The 18,288-nt window shown below is 40.9% G+C and overlaps 1 protein-coding gene across 1 annotated transcript in view; it reads right to left on the reverse strand.

The window, feature by feature from the left end:
• The window catches only part of BTAF1 (B-TFIID TATA-box binding protein associated factor 1), a gene marked incomplete at its 5' end in the record, with an annotated part of 102,065 nt that overhangs the window by 17,138 nt on the left and 66,639 nt on the right, over positions 1–18,288 (reverse strand). Inside the window, 8 exons of the mRNA XM_019502120.1 lie at positions 427–552; positions 2,780–2,910; positions 3,080–3,221; positions 4,177–4,306; positions 4,389–4,466; positions 4,665–4,832; positions 4,928–5,049; positions 7,514–7,666. Coding sequence (XP_019357665.1) covers positions 427–552; positions 2,780–2,910; positions 3,080–3,221; positions 4,177–4,306; positions 4,389–4,466; positions 4,665–4,832; positions 4,928–5,049; positions 7,514–7,666 — 1,050 coding nt within the window. The remainder of the gene's footprint in view (positions 1–426; positions 553–2,779; positions 2,911–3,079; positions 3,222–4,176; positions 4,307–4,388; positions 4,467–4,664; positions 4,833–4,927; positions 5,050–7,513; positions 7,667–18,288) is intronic.

The raw sequence follows: 18,288 nt of genomic DNA on the forward strand, positions 1-18,288 counted from the left end.
TTAAGCAGTGAATAAATTTAAAGGAGAATTTTTTTATACTCTATTTGCAGTTTAGAATAAAGCTCAAATCTGGGATCTTATGTAGTAATAGATAAATACAGGCTAATTCAATGGACTATATAAAAGACATCCCAGTTAAAATATTAAAAACTGGAAATTGCACACTAAAATGTTAAAACATCAACATTTCATTTAAATCATTCTAGATCTTCAACATCTTCTAGACAATGGTATCTACTGCTATAGAATTACTTCGTTTAAAACAACTGCAGCTGCAAGACTTGGGTAAACTAAATCTAACTACATTTTAACATTTAGTTCACAAAGTTACCACTTTCAACTGAACCCACAGTAAAAAGAATTCTGGAATTTAATTTACTAGAAGTATATTAATAAGACAGGACAAACTACAAAAGAAATCAATACCTGAAACACATGTCCTGTAGCTTTAAGCTTTGGCTTTTCAGTTTCTTCAGTCAGTGAAATTGATGAAACTGTTTCATCAATATCACATTTGGCACGAGACTTGGCAAAATCTTCATAAAGCTGAACCTGCAAGCCCCCAGATGAAAGCAGTGACTATAAATGCAACTAAAATACATATGCATACTCAAATAATGAATGGACATTTTCTTGGAATCTAATTCTAAACTGTCTAACGATGCAACAAATGGAAGAGAAAACAAGTTATAATTACCTTATGGGATACAGAGTGGCATCAATAGCAAGTTATTTTACATTCAGTTTGAAAAGTAACTTTCAATTAATTTGCAAATTCATGTATATTGTCTATATATCCCATGCCAGAAAAAAGTGATTTTGAGCCAAGGAAATTAGCTTGTACAACTACTCACACACTAAAACCAGAAACAATCCAAATGAATTTAATTTTAAGGCTTAGAAAGTTTTTCTAAATCTGAGCACTCAAGTACAGCAAGACTGATTCCACATTAGTCTTAGGAAGATGGAGTTGTAAACAAGTTTCTTTCCAGTCATGAATGTACAGAACAGGAACCAAATAAATTATTTGTTTAACCTCCCCTAATTATATCCATTGAACAGTTAACTAATAACACAGCAGCCTATACTGGGGTGGGCAAAATGGTAAATCTGGCCAGCAGCCCCTGTCTGTGTTGCTGTGACCAGCTTCCATGGACCCCAGGAGCAGCAGAGCTGTGACAGCACAGGGGCCGGCATTTTCATGGAGAAGGGCCCAAGCAGTGCTGGCAGGGCACGTGGCTGGGTGGAGAGCTGTTCTGAAGCCAGGGCCAGGATTCCATAGGGGTGACAGAGTGATCCAGAGCTGGGCCCCCCCCATCCAGGGTGTGCAGGCAGCAGATTGCAGCTCTGTCCCAACTCCAGCTCGCGCTGTAATAGCCACAAGATCCCAGGCCCGGCTCCTGAGAAGCTTCCTGCTCAACCATGCTTCAGAGACCATCTGCATGGAAACTCTGGTCCTGCACTGTCATGGCCCCACTGCTCCTGGGGTCTCCACAGAAGCTGGTTGCAGTGATGCAGGCAGCAACTGTTGGGATATGGAGTCAGCCGTGGGCCCGATCCCACCCATGGGCCAGACTTTGCCTGCTCCTGGCCTGTATCTTAGATACTCTGTATTACAATTGCATCCTAAAACCATTAATAACTAAAGTGACCTAATGCATTAATAGTTATTTTGCTATAATAAATGTATTTTTGCTAACATGTTCAAATAATTACACACACAAAGGCAGCCCTTAGGCTGGAAAGAGCAAAATAGCTTTGTCAGGTCACAGTTAGTAAACAAGTGACCAAAGGCCAAAAGGAAAGTCATAAAGAAGATAAGAAATGTCCTTCTGCCATCTTAAAAATATACATTTCAATTGATCAGCATGATTTTGATTAAAAAAAAAAGATTAACAGACTGGGGACAGACACCTAAAAATAAAGAACCTTATCCAAGTTGATCCCTTGACCTCTTTCTCAGGCCATTAAAATCTGGTTCCATCCAGTTCCAAAAGTTCCAGTGAAATGGAGAAATTTAAATAAAACCAATCAGAGGTCAAATATTAGCATGTCAAAATCAACCACCTATAAATAATAAATATTGGACCTGGGGGTAAGAAACACATTGGACCTTTCCTGAAGCTCAGCAGAAAAAACGAAACAAAAAAAAAGACTCGGTAAGTGTCCCCAGGAAATCAGAGAGGCCTAGCAGGCAGACCTATTCTTCCTGAATCCAAGGCTGCATAAGCATTGCCTTTATTAGTACCAGTAAGTCTTTGCTATAGCATATCCTATTAAAGCTTTTAAATTGCAACTGAAATGGTCTCATTGATCAATTAATCTCACTCCTAACAACAAGTCCAATCAAAGGGTAACCAAGGCATAGTGCCAAAACCAGCCGCAATGTCAACCTATAAGATGTTTGTGCGCCAGGGGCAGATGGCAGGTAAGCCGCAAGGGGCCCAATCCTTGTTGTGGCAGCGAAGCCCCAGCCCCTTCCCCGATGCATACGTGCCAAGAAAATTGCCTTTATGTATCATGCTCTGGCACAAGTGCTGGGGGTTGCCTACCCCTGTCTTAGGCTATGGGTAGTAGTCTCCCTCCCCACCCCTATGCCACCTTCTAGTTCCCACTGGGGCACCAAGCAGCTTCTCTTTCCCCCCTTCTCTGCCAGACTGCACCTGTCCCAAGCTAAACAATAATTGGTAAGCTGGGCTTATCGCTTAAATGATTAATTGTTTAACCTTTCACATCCCTAGTACTAATGAATGTCTAAGTCCCCTCTTTTTAAGCTTACCTGTAAAGGACTCAGAGTACAGTAATAATCCTGAATTATTTTGGGTGGAAGATCCTGTAGCACATCTTCTTTCATTCTCCTCAACAGAAATGGCAGAACTTGACGGTGCAGTGCTTCCATTGCAAGAACTCCTAGTTTTAACAGAAACAGGAAGCAAATTTGGAAAGAACCCAAATTACCAGATTAGTTCAAAAGTCACAAACAGTAAAACTGACATTACTGATACCCATATACTGTGATATTTTCCAAAGCGATAGAAATTTAAATAGGCAATAAGAAAGATTACAATTTATCTCTTACCTGCCTCTTGTTCACGACTGGAGCTCCGAGCATCTCTACTTGCCAATATTGGTTTTCCATAACGAGCTGCAAACTGGCGTTCAGTACCCAAAAATCCTGGCATAAGGAAGTCAAACAATGACCACAACTCTAAGACGTTGTTCTGAACATAAGAGAAACATTTGTTAAAATATTTTCAAAATAATACACGGTTCCAGATTACTATGGATTACACTTCCTTGTTTTCTGCAGTGTGACTCAAACTTTTTCAATACCATTTATAACCCTTCAAGTTTTTGGTACTTCTGGAACTGTAGGAAAGGAGCAAAGGGAGAAAAAGGGACAGGTTCCAGTGACAGATTTACTGCTTTATTGTGACTGGTATATTTTGTATTAAACCAAATGCTTATATCCACAGGAGAGTGGCAGAAAGAGAGAGAAATCAGGGGCTGCTCGTGGCCTCAGACTCGTATGAGGCAAATGTCCCAGATGAAAAATATCTTATATATTAGGAAGATAACCGGTCTCTAAGGAAATGTGTGTTGGAGTTAAGTGCACTGAGTTCCTGGAAGTGGAATTCTCCATTTATTCTGTAAAGGTGAATGACTGGGGGATCCACCTTCCCTAGAACAATTTAAGAAAAATAGCTTAAGTCCTTCCCCCATCCCATGTGTCTTCTCTGCTCTCCCATCAGAGGTCTGGGCTTAGATTGTGTAGAGGGGCAATGAAACAAGTAGCTACATACTGAGCAGGGCATAATAAGCATAGCAAAGGGCACCTATACACGTGCTGGATGTCTGTTCCAACGTGTGCAGACTCAATTAATTAGCATGTTCAAGCAGCCTCTGCATCACGTGTATTCAGAATCTACGCACTTCAAAATGGTGATGTGATGGCAGGGGTGCTTTAACTAAAGCTCATCGAATTAGCTTTAGTTAAAGCACCCCTGCTACCGTTTTGAAGAGCAGGGTGCTGAATACACGTGACACTGCAGGCACTTCAACTGGAACAGCTCTCGGAGCGAAAAGTAAAAACACCCAAAATGACTGCAAAATAATCTTCTTTTGTGTCTTTTTCTTCTACCCCCAAGCCCCTCAAAAATAGGGGAAAATAATTACCTGAATTGGTGTCCCAGAAAGAATTATCCTGTAATTGGCTGTTAACTGCTTTACTGCTTTTGACAATTTTGTTTTTCCATTTTTTATTACATGGCCTTCATCAAGAATACAGTAGTTAAACTTAATATTTCTAGGAAATAAAAAGGAAGTCTTAAGTAGAGATATTTAATTACTTTTAAAACAAATAAAGAAAGAAAAATATAAGTTTTTACCTGAAGAAATCAATATCATTTCGTACAACATCATATGATGCCACTATGAGATTATGTCTTTTCACCTGGTGTTGCAACCTTAAGACATGAAGAGAAATAGTGTGCAGGAAAAGTGTAAGTAAATGCATCTTCACTGTTATCCACAAAATAAGACATCCTAGAATGTCCTGTCCTCACAATAGCTAAATTATTTGTTTTAGCAGCAAGACAAATTTCAAAATTCTTTGTATAATCAAGAGAGAGACTTCCCATAAAATACTTCTCTTTTGTGATTACCTTGCTCTTTCTGTGGGAGGTCCAGTGTAGTGCAAAGGATTGAGATATTCTCTGGAGCAAAATTTGCCGACTTCATCCACCCAGTGACCTGTAAGTGTTGGAGGACATACCACCAAGGATGGAAGAGGAACACTGTCTACTAGTTTAGTTCTTGCATATTCTTGAGCCCTTCAGGGTATTAAAGCACAAGCATATTACTTTTCTGTAAAAGTACATTAAAAATCTGTATTAGTCCACAGAACAGTATTTCTTAAAAATCTTACCTGAGGCAATGATCTCCAGCAAGAATGCAAATGGACTGCAAAGTTTTCCCTAAACCCATATCATCACAAAGAATTCCATGAAGTTTGTACTTATTGAGAAATGCCAACCAATTCACACCATCCTTTGAAATAAGAAAAAAAGTGGTCTCAAAACATGGCAAAAAGTCAAAGCAATCATATTTTTTAAAACATACAGTTTAAGTGAGCTAGGCCCCATCCTGTACTCTAAAAATTACAAAACCAAAACCAAAGACTTAAGACTCCCCCCCCCCCACACACACACACTTCAGTCCATCCTTCCCACAGCTGTGGGAGTAGACTGAGGGAAGGGGAGATGTCAGTAGGGATGCAGTCATTAAGGAAACTTTTTCAAACACAAGGGATGCGTCTGTATGAAATGCTTTACTTGAGATAAGAGCAAATTACTGCACAGTAAGCATCACCATCTACACATACAGACACTTACTGTACAGTTAGTTGCTCTAACTGCGAGTAAATTTGCTACCTGTAAATACAAGTAGCAAACTTACTCCCGATTACTTACTGTATCGTTATGCATGTGTAGACGGCCGACTGGGAACAAGAGTGTTCCCAATCAACTAGGCAGCAGGATATGAGTGATTGCTCCCTACCCCTGGAAACTGCCTGCTGCTGAAGCAGGTTCCAGAGCCCAGGTAGGGGCATGTCCCCCTGCCCCTGCTCCACAACTGCAATTGGGGAGCGCGTGCTGGGCGATTCTCATCTCTCAGCCCTAGCTCCACAGATAAGAATCTCCCATTCCCAGCCCTGTGATTGCAGAATAGGGTCTGGGAGCTCCCTGCTGCCTAGGCAGGGAGACATTGTCCCTGCCTGAGCTCTGGTGGCAGAGCCCACCCCAGAAGCAGGCAGCTCCCAGGGGCAGGGAAGCAATGTCTCAGCCCCACCCAGGAGACAGTTGTCTTTTGGCTTGTGCTCCCTGCCAGCCTGAGCTGGCACCTAGGGGGACCCACCTTGAGCTCTCCCTGGCTGCTGCAGGGAGCCAGTGCAAGGCTGGGAGCAGACTGCTGCCATAAGCAGCAATTTGCTCACACTTTCTGGCACATGTAGATGTCTACTGTAGAGTAAACCCACCCCAGAGCATTCTATGTGTATATGTGCCCAAGCAGTTGCAGAGAAAAATCTTTTTTTGTAGCCCTTCATTGTGTGAGAGTACTTCTGCCTGGCCACTAACAACAGAAGAGGCAACTAGAGAATGTATACCCTGATAATTTTCCTTTCTGAGACTCCTTTAATCCAAGGGCTCGCTTCTGCATCCGCATGGGAATTCAGTATCGTCTACTCCAAGAACTGAAAAACTATGATCGAGATCCACAAACACCAGGAAGTTTTTTTTTATTTCTCCTTAAATCCTATTTCTGAATCCTCAATGAATGAAAGGTAAAATTCAGCCTTAACTGCATACCACTGTATGGCACCACTAATGCAGATTCCAGTTTCCTACTTCAGTCCTGTTACTTTCACCACAAGCTCCATCTAGCAGTTGAGGGGTAAAGCTGTAGATATATTTCACACAGCTCCAATTCACTTGCCCCCTACTCCAGTAGGGGCTGAAAAAAAACCCAAGCTTCCTCTGGCTCCTTTTCCCCCCCTCCCATCCTGAAAACTGACAGGCTGGCAGGCAGGCAGAAGTTACAGAAGATGCTCTGGTTTGAAACATCTTAATCTGACTTGTCATGCAATGAGGGGTCAGATTTTCATCAGATCAGTTATTTCACCAGATGCTTGCAGTTGTGCACTTGTGTTTCATCACAGCTATAGACCACTTACTGTGACCAGATCAGGTGAAAATTGTCACTTTTTTTCTGCACCCTTTGTGGTGAAGACGGTTTTAACTGAGAGGTTTCCTTTATAAATCATCTCTTTACTGAAGAAACAATATTTTCCCTTCTCCCAAGAAAAAAAAATTGTGAGACTTCTTGGAGGGCAGAGGGTCAGAAGATGTGAAAAATGGATGGCAATGTCCTTTGCTTAGGGATGTTCATCATCTGAAGATATGCAGAGGAACTCTCGTCTTTTAACAACCCACGTATTAGCCTATACGTGGTATGGCAGCTATTTGAAAAACCTGCCTTTGTATGGAGTGAGGGAGACCTGCTTTTGTCCCCTTGCTTCCACCTTTTAGACAGCCTCAAATGGTCCACAACTTTTTTTTATTTTTGGTGCCATTTCTTGGGTTGTAGGAGATGTGGAAGCAGTCAGTAGGTACAGACCACTGATTTTGAATCAGGGTGCTTTGGCACTGTTAGGTGTGAAAACATAACTGACAAGATCAACCCAGAGATTTCAAAAATCATCCACAGTGTTAATAACAATCCTAACTTTCTGAGTTCTTTCTGTAGTCAATAACATAAGTTATTTTCCTGTAGTCAAAAACTATGTGTAAACTAAAGGTGTGCCACAGTTCTAAAAAAAGTTGAGAATCACTGGTATAGGCAGAGTAGGCCCTATGTAAAACAGTCAGCTTATATGGGTGGGCAGTCGGTATGTTTTCTTGCTTAGGTTCAGACCTCAGAATTTGTTCTTTAAAATTAAAGCAGAAGTTGTTACCTGCTGATATTTTCTGAGCTCTGCTTTGATGGGGACTGGAATTTTATAATTTTCCAGTTTTTTACCATCCAATAATTGTTCCAGAAAGTGTCGCTCTTTGGCTTTCACTCGGATTAATTCTTCAGACATATCTGGGGGATCTGGAATGCCAGCCTGAAATAATAATAATAAAAAATACTGGAACTTTGTCACATTTTACTCATTTTCTGTGTAAAAGAATGACTACTTGTAGTACAGTCTCACATTTCCCCAGAACAGTTTTAACACATGGCATAGATTTGCAAAGTTTTTTCAATTTATATTCCAAAAGTCTTCCGTATCACTCTTAGCAAAATACCATCTTGCTTGATTTCTTATCAATTAGCTCATCCAAAGCTGTACGATGTTAAAACAAAAAACAAAACGAGCTGCACACTGAATATTTACCAAAGGAAAACTGCAATATAAATCTGTAATACACAATACCTTCCACACCAAAAAAGCAAAACAATTTAGTCCTGCCTGTAAAGCTGTGTAGAAACTGGGCTCTTTTGCCTTTACTTAAGGCAGGTAGCTTCACCAACTAACTGAAAGACACTTCCGCATTTACTTCAACTTATCTTGTCACGGGTAAGTTGTAACTATAGCGAGTTCCACTTAAGTGCATAGCCTCAGTACTGAAACAAGGCTATGCACATGCTATACAACTTAATGTAAACAATGCTAATTGACTGCAGAATAACCCATCTCTTTCGCTGTCTTTTGTGGTATCAGAAGCCCACACAGACTGGCTCATCATTTTCAAGGCTACCAATAGTCAGTTCTGGGTTAGCCTTGATCATGTCTCCTATTAATTTGTTCAGCAAACCATGTCTCCTGACAACCATGTCTGTGGCAACTTTCTACAGCTATGTTCTCAAAACAGCACACTTCACATATCAGAACTGTGTGTGTCCATTCTTCTCAAAATAGCAAAACTCATCTAACAGGGTCAGAAGTGACAAGCACAGGAGTGCTTTTTTGTCTCTGATACTGCTTTTGGCAACGAAGTCACAACCCTTTTGTCTAGCTCTTGCAACTGGTCTCTCCTTGGACTAGTTGACTGAATACAGTAGACAACCTTTTCTTCTGTATCCGGAGAAGAGAAGGTTACTTCCAACAGCAGCACTGAAGAGGATTCTTGGATGAATCAGTTTTTCAGATATAAACTTGCTGCCGTTCTGGTTGGTAACAAGTAGAATACAGAGATAGTGCTGCTTAAAGTGTTTGCAAACACTGGCGCATGAAATCCTCCAACTGCCCATGTAAGAAAGGATGTAAAATTGCTGTCAACTCAGCAAATCATGAACATCAGGATGTCTGAAAAAACACTAATGTACAGATAAGCAGACCAAGGGCAAAAAATAAGGATCTGAAAACACTAAGGACCTAAGATGAATCAAGAATCTGATGAAGGGAAGCAGAGTTAAACAGAGGTAGAAATTCAGTAAAGGCAATAAAGCCTCTTGGCTTAGGGACAGATAGGTATGATGAAACAAGAAACTGCAAACAGCAGGTTCCAGGTTTGCAGTGCATGAAAAGCATGTGTAGCCTTTGTCAAGACATGTTTTACATTTCAGGTTTATCCTGCGGCTCTCCAATTAACTACTTAATACTTTAAGAACTTGGAAATGAATATTATTCTCTACCTGGTAGTTAAAGGTGGACAGAATTGCAAATGCAACGGTTAAGAATGCAACTCTCACTTAGTAGTATGCTGATCTAGTCATTGACACAATCATCTGAAGTAAATAGGAGAGAGATGAGAAAGATTTGCATCTGCTTTGGTTTCTCAGAAATCAGAATTTAAACAACCACATAATATTCATTTGAACAGGGGACTCTTACCACACTCCCGATAATGATGGGTCTCTGTTTCCCAGATAAGTCCAGTGCCAACTTAGCAGTCCTTACCTCCTATTTGCAGATAGAAAAAGCTCAATGGACATTTTTTTTCCCTAGAAGTAATGGGGAATTTGAAGAAGCAAGAGAAGTACGTGGTACTGAGCATAATACTGTATTTACTTGAATACAGATTTTCCTCTCTTTATGGGGCTCTGTATGTGCGAATTCGCTCTTATGAGATGACCTTTTTTCTACCGAAAATCTGTGATATGCAAGTAAATTCACTCTTATGCGATTGGTGTAGTGGAAGCCTGCAGTCAGCTGCTTTGGGCGGTGCATTGTGGGAGTGACGCCATAGGTGGAGAAAGAAAAAAAAAAAAGTTATTGGGGGGTGGGGGCTGAGCCAGGTGGTGGTGCCTGGGCTGGGCTGCAGTGCTAGCCCTTGCAGCCCGGCTCTGTCAGCACAGCACCTCTGGGAGCCATAAGCCATGAAGCTGCCCAGCTGCAGTACCTGTGGCCACCACTCAAGGCAGCTGGTGCCTGTGTTTCTGGAGCTACAGCTGCCCCCAAAGCAGCGCAACACCATGCCAGTACAGTCGAGGTCTTGGAATGTATCCCTATTTGTTACATTGTAAAGTAGGTTCCCTTTATGTGAATTTGAGTTATGTGCCATTTTCCAGGAATGCATGTACAGCATAAAAATGAGGGAAACCTGGATAAGACAAGGTTTCTTTTTCACCCAATCGGCATGAAAAAAAGCTTCTTGTCTTGTATTTGCATAGGAGGTGGGGGGCAGGAAAGAGGCAGGCAGCTGCTACAGCTGTCTTTGGCCCTAAGCCTGGATTGGGGCCAGAGTCAGACTGACAACAGCCTCCTATCCCCCCCTGCTTCTCTTATGTAGCTTCTGCCCAGCTCCCTCCTCCCTCCCCCATCCCCAATCCCTCCTTTACATGTACAGCTCAGCTCTGGCTTGGGCTGAGGTTTCTCCCAGGCCCAGAGTACATGGAAAATCCTTCCTCTGCCTGGCCAGTCAGCAGCACTAACACTGCTGCATGGCCAGGCAAGGACTGGACTTCCATGTCTCATGCTCCAGAATGGAGCAGCCTGAGCAGCCTTTGACAGTATAGTGGGGAGAGTGGGGGAAGAGGCTGAGACTGGAGAGAGCAGGGAGGAGGGGCAGAGGCTGGGGGGGGTGCAGGTGACAGGGGAAAGTGGGTGGGGCAGAGAGCAATGGGACCACCTGACCCTCCCCAGCCACTGCTTTCCCTGCTGCAGGAGTGGGGGAGGGGGATTCAAGACAACCCTCGAACATGTAGATTCTATATCTGGAAAATTATAACCAATTTATAAATTTTCCATATATAGAATAAATGTGGGGTTGTCTTATATTCAAGGTCATCTTATATTTGAGTAAATACAGTAGTCCTGGGGCTTACTGTAAGTGCTTCTGGTCACAGAATCATAGAAGTAGATCTTCAAGTCCGATCCCCTGCCTGCGCAGGAGGAAAACTGGGCTCAAAACTGGTCTTCTTTTCTGAACTGCCCCCCATCCTTACTTAGCTGAGTTGACTGAAGTGTATGATTTTCTATCATGATACAGAAATCGACTGATTAGGGTAAGCTATTAGCTTAGGAGAAGGAGACTCCAAGTCTGCTACCAACCACATGGTTGTTCTACCTAAAGAAACAGAAACCTAGTTTTCAGACTGCTAAAGTACTCTAATAGAAAAGCACTGAAAAATAATTTAAAAGCCCCCAAAGAACCAAAAAAACCATATAGTACCTATTCAACCACCTTTCCTATTTGATACACATATACATTCACACAAGAACAACGTCAGCTAATTTGTTTTTTTTTTGTTTTTTTTTTTTACCATTTGAGCAACTTATACAGCAGAATATCAGAATTCGTAAAGTATATTAGGCTACAAGAATAAAATGAATGGTTTACTCTGTACCTCCCCTTTAAGCATAGTTTTTTAGTATTACGTTTTTGTGGCTGAATGGCATGACTACTGAAGATAAGCAAGCAAAGAAACATAAAGACTGAGCAAACTGAATTTCTTATCAGCTACCAAATACAGATCACACGCAATCTTAAACTATAAATGGATTCTTGCTATTCTACTAGATTAGGATCTAGTATAAAAATCTCTGTTTGTTTATAACAACAAACCTTTATCCAGTAATTAAATGTATTAATATCCTCATGTTTTGCAAATTCTCTAAGAGATTGAAGAAAATGCACAAGAAACTATGCAATGAATACATTCTTGTCATTTTATGTTATTTGCCAGTGACAAAGATAATCCACATAGTGGCAACAGTAAATCATTTCCAAACAATTTGTTCCCTGTGTTGGATCTTGAAAGTAATAGGTCATTGCTCTTTTGAACTATTAACATGTCAACAGCAGCTGTTCTAACAAAACCCATACTACAATACTACTTGACTATCAACATTTTGTTTTATTTCTCCTAACAGATAACCTGTACATTTTTTTTTACTATTAGCCAGAAAATAGCACTAGAGCAGGCTCCTCTGACAAACAGAAGAGCCTAGAAGCTACTGTATATGGGGAAAGTCAATGTTTGACCAGCCAGTCATTTTTTTCTTCTTTCAACTAGGAAATAAGGACAGACCTAGTGTCCTGCACCCAGTTAACATTTAACTTTTGTTTACAATACAAAAGAAAAAGAGAATCTATTAACCAATGTTTTTTTCAGTCCATAAATTCATAAAACATGTGCCTTGTTGCAATTTATGGCACAATTAGTACATAAAAGTAATGTCTGCCAGGGGCTATTAAGAACTGACTTTGTCTCCTTACACTCAAGCAGTTCTCTGATGCTGAGACAACAGAAACCGGTTCACATTTGCCCTGGGCTTTGCCATGCTCCTTTCAGCTCTTCCCCGCCCCCGAGAAAGGAAAATTTACAAAACCGTCTTGAAACACTAAAGTGTTATAAATAGTTAAATGAGAATGCTTACTGAACTAAAAGTTTTAATTAACCGCAATAACTATACCTGAATTCAACAACAGGCAAATCACAGAAATAGAAAGTGTAACTTGGGTGGAAGAGAAGGTGGAAGTTTCAGAAAAGAAAAGTCAGTTAAGCAATTCTGACAGAGACGTGTAGGATATATGCAATAGAAAGAAATAAACAAGTAGAATAAGAAAAAAAATCCCCCCTCTATAATTAGTAACAATTAAGTCTATTTTTAGATCACTGCCTAGAGCACCTTCCTAGCAAAGGACACCATTGTTCTGAAGATTAGAGGTAAACTTCTTATGGTCCTAACAATAAGGTTGTAATGGATTATGAGCTAGCACCTCTTATACATTTCTGTGGTGATGACTGACAAGCTTTTATTCTCTGCTGGGCTTTGATTCCTTCTGTAATAAGTTTGTGTGCAGTGCCATGTATTTTGAAAGCAGAACTGATCCACTGCTTTCAAGCACAGGTATTTGGTTGCAAGAGCAGGGAGTTAGCTCTGAACGTATTTCATCTGACACGTGCAGCAGTTTTCCTCTGACCTCGAAACAAAGGGTGACTGAGGGTCTGTAACTATCCAAATCTTCGGGAGAAAAGCATTTAATTCTGCCTTAAGAAGAAACATCTTTTCTTAAAATACAAACAAACAAACAAAAGGTTTAATGAAGTTTTAATACAAAAAACCCTGAGTATTATACAAGCGTCAACTCTTAATTTATTTCCACTGCTGACCACAGCTATACTAGCAGAACTGAATCACAGGCCTCTTTAAACAAGATGTAAATCAAGACCCAAGATATTAAAATTATCAAAATAGCTACCTAGAAGTACTCAAATTTCTTTATTTTCTCAATATTGGAGCTCTTTTTTAAAAGTGTGTAGAACACAGTACTTTGTTTCTTTTGAAGTTCTAGCTAGGATTGATAATCTGCTGTGATAAGGGCTAAATAATTATTCATGAATTATTGAGACATTTAATTTATTAATGAAGAATCTTGCTTACTTATTTATAACATTTATAATGAAAATTTAATGCAATACATGCAATTGATACTACTGTCTATCCTTACATTCTCATACTGCATGCTCATTAAATTTCATCCACATATTTTCCCTCTGTGCTTAAAAAAAAGATAATGTACAAATATGTTAATTTGCATAATAGGAAGGTTCTATTTTAGGGGTTGGCAATCTTTTTTCGGCAGAGTGCCAAAAAATCCCCGCAACCTTGACTTGCAGGATGTTGGTCTGCTAGGGGCAGATGATGGAGGAGCGGCAAAGGGCCCAATCCTTGTTGTGGCAGTGCATCCCCAGCCCTTTCCCCACTGTCCGCCCTGAAGCATGCATGCACCTGCCACAGACAACAACCTGGGCTGGGGCTCCACGGTCCCCAGCGTAGCTGTTTGCAGCCTCCCAGCTGCCCACCAAACTTGACTCAGGCTCTGGGCAAGCCCCGCCACAGACCCTGGGCAACTGGCAGCAGGTGGCAGGGAGGCTACAAGCAGCTGCACCAGGGTTGGTAGAGTCCTGGCTCAGCTTGTTGCCAGTGGCAAGTAGACACACCTCAGGGCAGACAGTGAGGAAAGGGCTGGGGCTGTCCTGCCACAACACAGATCAGGTCCCTTGCGGCTCCCCAGCCATCTGCCCAGAGTGTACAGAGCAAAATGTCTTCACGTGCCATGCTCTGGCCTGCGTACTGGGGTTGCTGACCCGTTCTCTTTTGTAATTATATTGGAATGATTTTGGCCACATTTTCCCCCCACCCACATTCATATTTTATCAACTAACTTCTGTAACTCCACTCAAAGCTCCAGATGGATGGAATTTAAATTTTGGTCGCCATCCAGCCCCGCATGCTCAATCTAGCGTACAAAGCCGTGGCCCATAGGGCTCTCCACTGACCCTGTGGGGAGCCCCATGGGCAGATCACATAGCACCAGGGGCTGGATTTGGGCTGTGGTCTTAGAGTTGAGCACCCTTGGTCTAAAACAGGGGTTGGCAAAATGCAGCCCAGGGGCCAGATGCGGCCTGCCAGGCCATTCTATCTGGCCTGCAGGGCCCTTAAACATCTAGAGAATTAATATTAATCTGCCCTGGGCTGCCTGTCACATGGCCCTCGATGGCTTGCCAAAACTCAGTAAGTGGCCCTCTGCCCAAAATAATTGCCTGCCCTAGTCTAAAAGATTTATTGCAAAGGGTTTAAAAGAGAATTTTAAAAAGGTGTAGAAAAAGACCACATTCTCAAGAAGGTTTAGGTAAAGAAGCCAGGCAAAAGAAGGAGCTAGAATCAAGGGAAAGGATTTTTTTTTCAGGTGAGATGAAGCCAAAGCACACATTTGAAAATGGGATGGAACACACAAGAGTAGGAGACTGGATGACATCAAGATGACAGATCCAGAAGCACTACACATACTTTTAAATAAGAGATTTTCAATTTCTTAATACAAATCTTTTGAAGATCTTCTTTGTTCTTAAAACCCATATTACCTATAGCAGCTCATCTGTCAGCAGAATGATTGACTTCCTTTCCTCACTTTACTTGCATGCTCTGTAAAATCACTCTAATCCTTCTACAATTATCTAGCTCCCTCTTTATGCCTTGCTTGTCCCAGTGTTCAGAAAATCTCCAAATTTGTGAACTATGGCATGATTTGACTTAAATTGCCAAGGAAAGGTCAAAGTTAGGTGCAACTTTTATGTCAACAGCACTACAAAATTTAAAAAAAAAATAAAGGGGGAGGAGCTGTTCAGTAAGTTTCAGGAGGACAATGTTGAATTTTACGTAGCAATCTGATTTCTAACAAGTAGGTAACATATGCAAGAAGCCCCAGAGGAATTTTAGTACAATCAGGCAAGGAATGACTCGTTATGTCTACCCAGGAACATGCCAATATATTTGCAAGACTGAGTGAGAGAGGACTATATGCCTGTGCAGCATGTAAATCAAGGATCTTTGATACTACAACTCTGACTGGTTCCAGGCTATACTGAGTTTCCAAATGGACAACACTTTCCAAGTAAACAGCTCCTGATCTACAACAGTGTCTTGAACCTGTTAAGACTAGTCTGTCAGTAATGCTCACCCAGCCAAATTCCAAGCTATCAGATGCAATATCTGGCTGTGGTTCTGAGATGTGTGGCCAATCAAAAGATGGATGGGAGGCAAAATGGATAATTCCAAAAGATCCAGCAGCCAAAACTGCCTCAGCCAGTAGACAGCTGTTACAATGAATATGTCTCAACCTATCACAGATTATCACAATCATGGATAGGGCATAGAAGATAGAAAACATGCAAAAAGGATGTCTGGAGACTCCCATTACAGGATAAAGGCATCTGCTAAGAAGCTTAGACTCATATCCCTCTTGGGTAACTGGGTAATAGTTCAGGTCACATGGTGCTGTCCTGTCATGAGTCACATCTGTCACAGAAGTACCCATTACCCCATTGCCACAAGACCTCCATCATGAATGCCTGCAGTAATCAAATCCAAGTTACCATTGGTCATTTTAAGCAATCAGCCAAATTGCTGCATGGAAAAGCCACTTAAAAATAGGAAAAAATTGCTACCCAGGCCATCAGACAGTTCTGAAACTCCAGGGCAAACAGATGCAACTCCAAAATCGTCCTGGTACTTAGTCCTTTGGAGAGATAAGGTCTCTAGCCTGTACCTGAGGCTTCTAAGAGGAACATCATCAGGAAGTGGGTAATTTCTCTCTCAGGTCTAGCCACTAAACTAATTCTTGTAAGTCCTGGTACAGAAAAATAACATGACCAACCTCAGAAACTGCACTGGCTATTGGTGACATCTAGCAGGTCTGTTGTCTGGGCATGGTAACATGCGGCTCAGCAGACCCACACATGTAGTTTGCTCTTCAGTTCTTTGCTAGGGACTGATAGTATTGAACCATTCTTTCAGTAAGCAAGCTTTTACCAACAGGTCTCCATGTTCCTGTGTGCTCTTCCGTGTGTGTTGATGCAAGACATATGGAGCTCTAACAAGAACAGGAAGAGGACAGGGCTTCTACAGTTTTCTGCTGGAACTTGTTCCTTACCATCCAGCTGTCAAGAACAAGCAGACAATTTCTTTCCTCCTTCAGTAAGCTGACAACACTGACATCCATTTTGTGAACACTGTTGATGCTATAACGAGTTTAAAAGTCAGTGCCTGTGTTTATAATGTACTGTGTATTTCAGGTACTTCTTGTGGAATGGAGGAATAGTTAAATGGAAACACCTCCCACAAACCAAGAAAGTCACCAAACAGTCTTAAACTTGGAGAGAAAAAAAATGGAGAGAGCAGCACATTAGAGCTCTAGGTCCAGATGGCATATATTTGTTAATCCTTCTCAGGTCTAGGTTAGGATGAAGAGATGCTTTCTTTTTCAGCATAAAGAAATACTATGAGTAGAAGCTCATTTCCCCAAATTCTGTTGGCACCTTCTTTATAGCCCCTATATAAAAGCAGAAAGACCACTTTGGTTTCTAACAGGTTATCATTAGCAAACTCCTTGACAAAAGATAGAGAAGGAAGACCAACAGCACAAAGAGTGTAACTGGATGGGGTAGTCATATGTGAGAATTGCGAGTACCCACACCTCCCTAATATTATAGAAAAATCAAATTGGGTAACAGGGAGATAGGTAAGCTCTGGATTTGATCCGATATGTCTCCTAACAGCTCTGCCAAATTTGTTGGCATGATACAAGTGTCAGATTCACTGCAAAGGAAAAAGTGCTGGCAACTCTCATTGGACCTCTTTCTTGGCAGGGTACTCAGGTTACCTAGCAATGGCTCTGCACCTATGGTTATAGCTAGGGACCTACTCAAATCGTGATTTTGTGGAAGTCAAGCAATTTCTGTGAAATCCGCTGTTCTTGGATCCTTAGGTTTCTGCATACAATGCATTTCTATTGTACCTTTCCCTACAAAATTGAACAGAACATTAAGACTCTCAAAATTATACACAACTTGCAACTGACTCGTCTCCTGTGTTTTCCACAGATTTGCATAGTTGACATTATCTTAGAGATTTGCATTTCTCCCAAAATATATCAAAATTTTTCTTTAAAGACATAGCGATTTCAAAATGTACTCCCTATGGTTGGAATGATTAACAACATTTTATATTAATTGCTTTACAGTTAATATCAAGGATAAAGGAAACTGGCTGAATAATAGTGCAAAACCCCCTCCCATAAACTAATACAGGAAAATACCATCTGTTCTAGTTGCCATCCATACTTTATTTGGAAGCCCTGTTTTAAAGTGCAAAGATCTTTGGACTGTGCTGCCAAGATCTCCATAACAATGCAAGAGTCATTCTAGTTATAACTGAGTATTGAATTAATAGAATTTACACATCCTTTTAATTGCATTTTGGAAAAAAAATAATAAAGGGGGGGGAGAGGAGGGGGATTTTAATTAGATAATCCATTTAGAAACATTGCGTTTCACAATTGTTTTAGCATACTTCAAAGAGAAACTGTTGGCCAGTATGTTTCCAAGTTCATATCCTATTAAGTTAAAGCTGGAAATACTGAAATAAGTATAAAAACCTAATTAACAATTAAAAAAAGGCTGCAATTTACTGAGTCACTAACAAAAATTCAGTGCAAATCTGCAAGTGAATTCTGTGTTCTATTACCATCTACTGGTGAAAATAACTCATAAGCACAACATTGTTCCCTGTAAGGTGATACTGGGGAAATTCCTCAAATACGCAAACATACAGAGCTAAAAAGTAAAAGCAAAGGTAAAACGAAGGTATATTTAACTGACTTGATTGCCATCACTACAATCAGTTAAGCTAGTTATTCCTTGAGGATGGTGTTATATACTCAATACTCTGCCTGAACATATTCAGCATTTTTGCAGGCGTCAGCTAGGGATACAAAACAAGCAAAAACTGGTGCA

Source organism: Gavialis gangeticus, unplaced genomic scaffold (assembly GCF_001723915.1).
Source record: "Gavialis gangeticus isolate Ggan-Ray unplaced genomic scaffold, GavGan_comp1, whole genome shotgun sequence".
Taxonomy (NCBI): domain Eukaryota; kingdom Metazoa; phylum Chordata; order Crocodylia; family Gavialidae; genus Gavialis; species Gavialis gangeticus.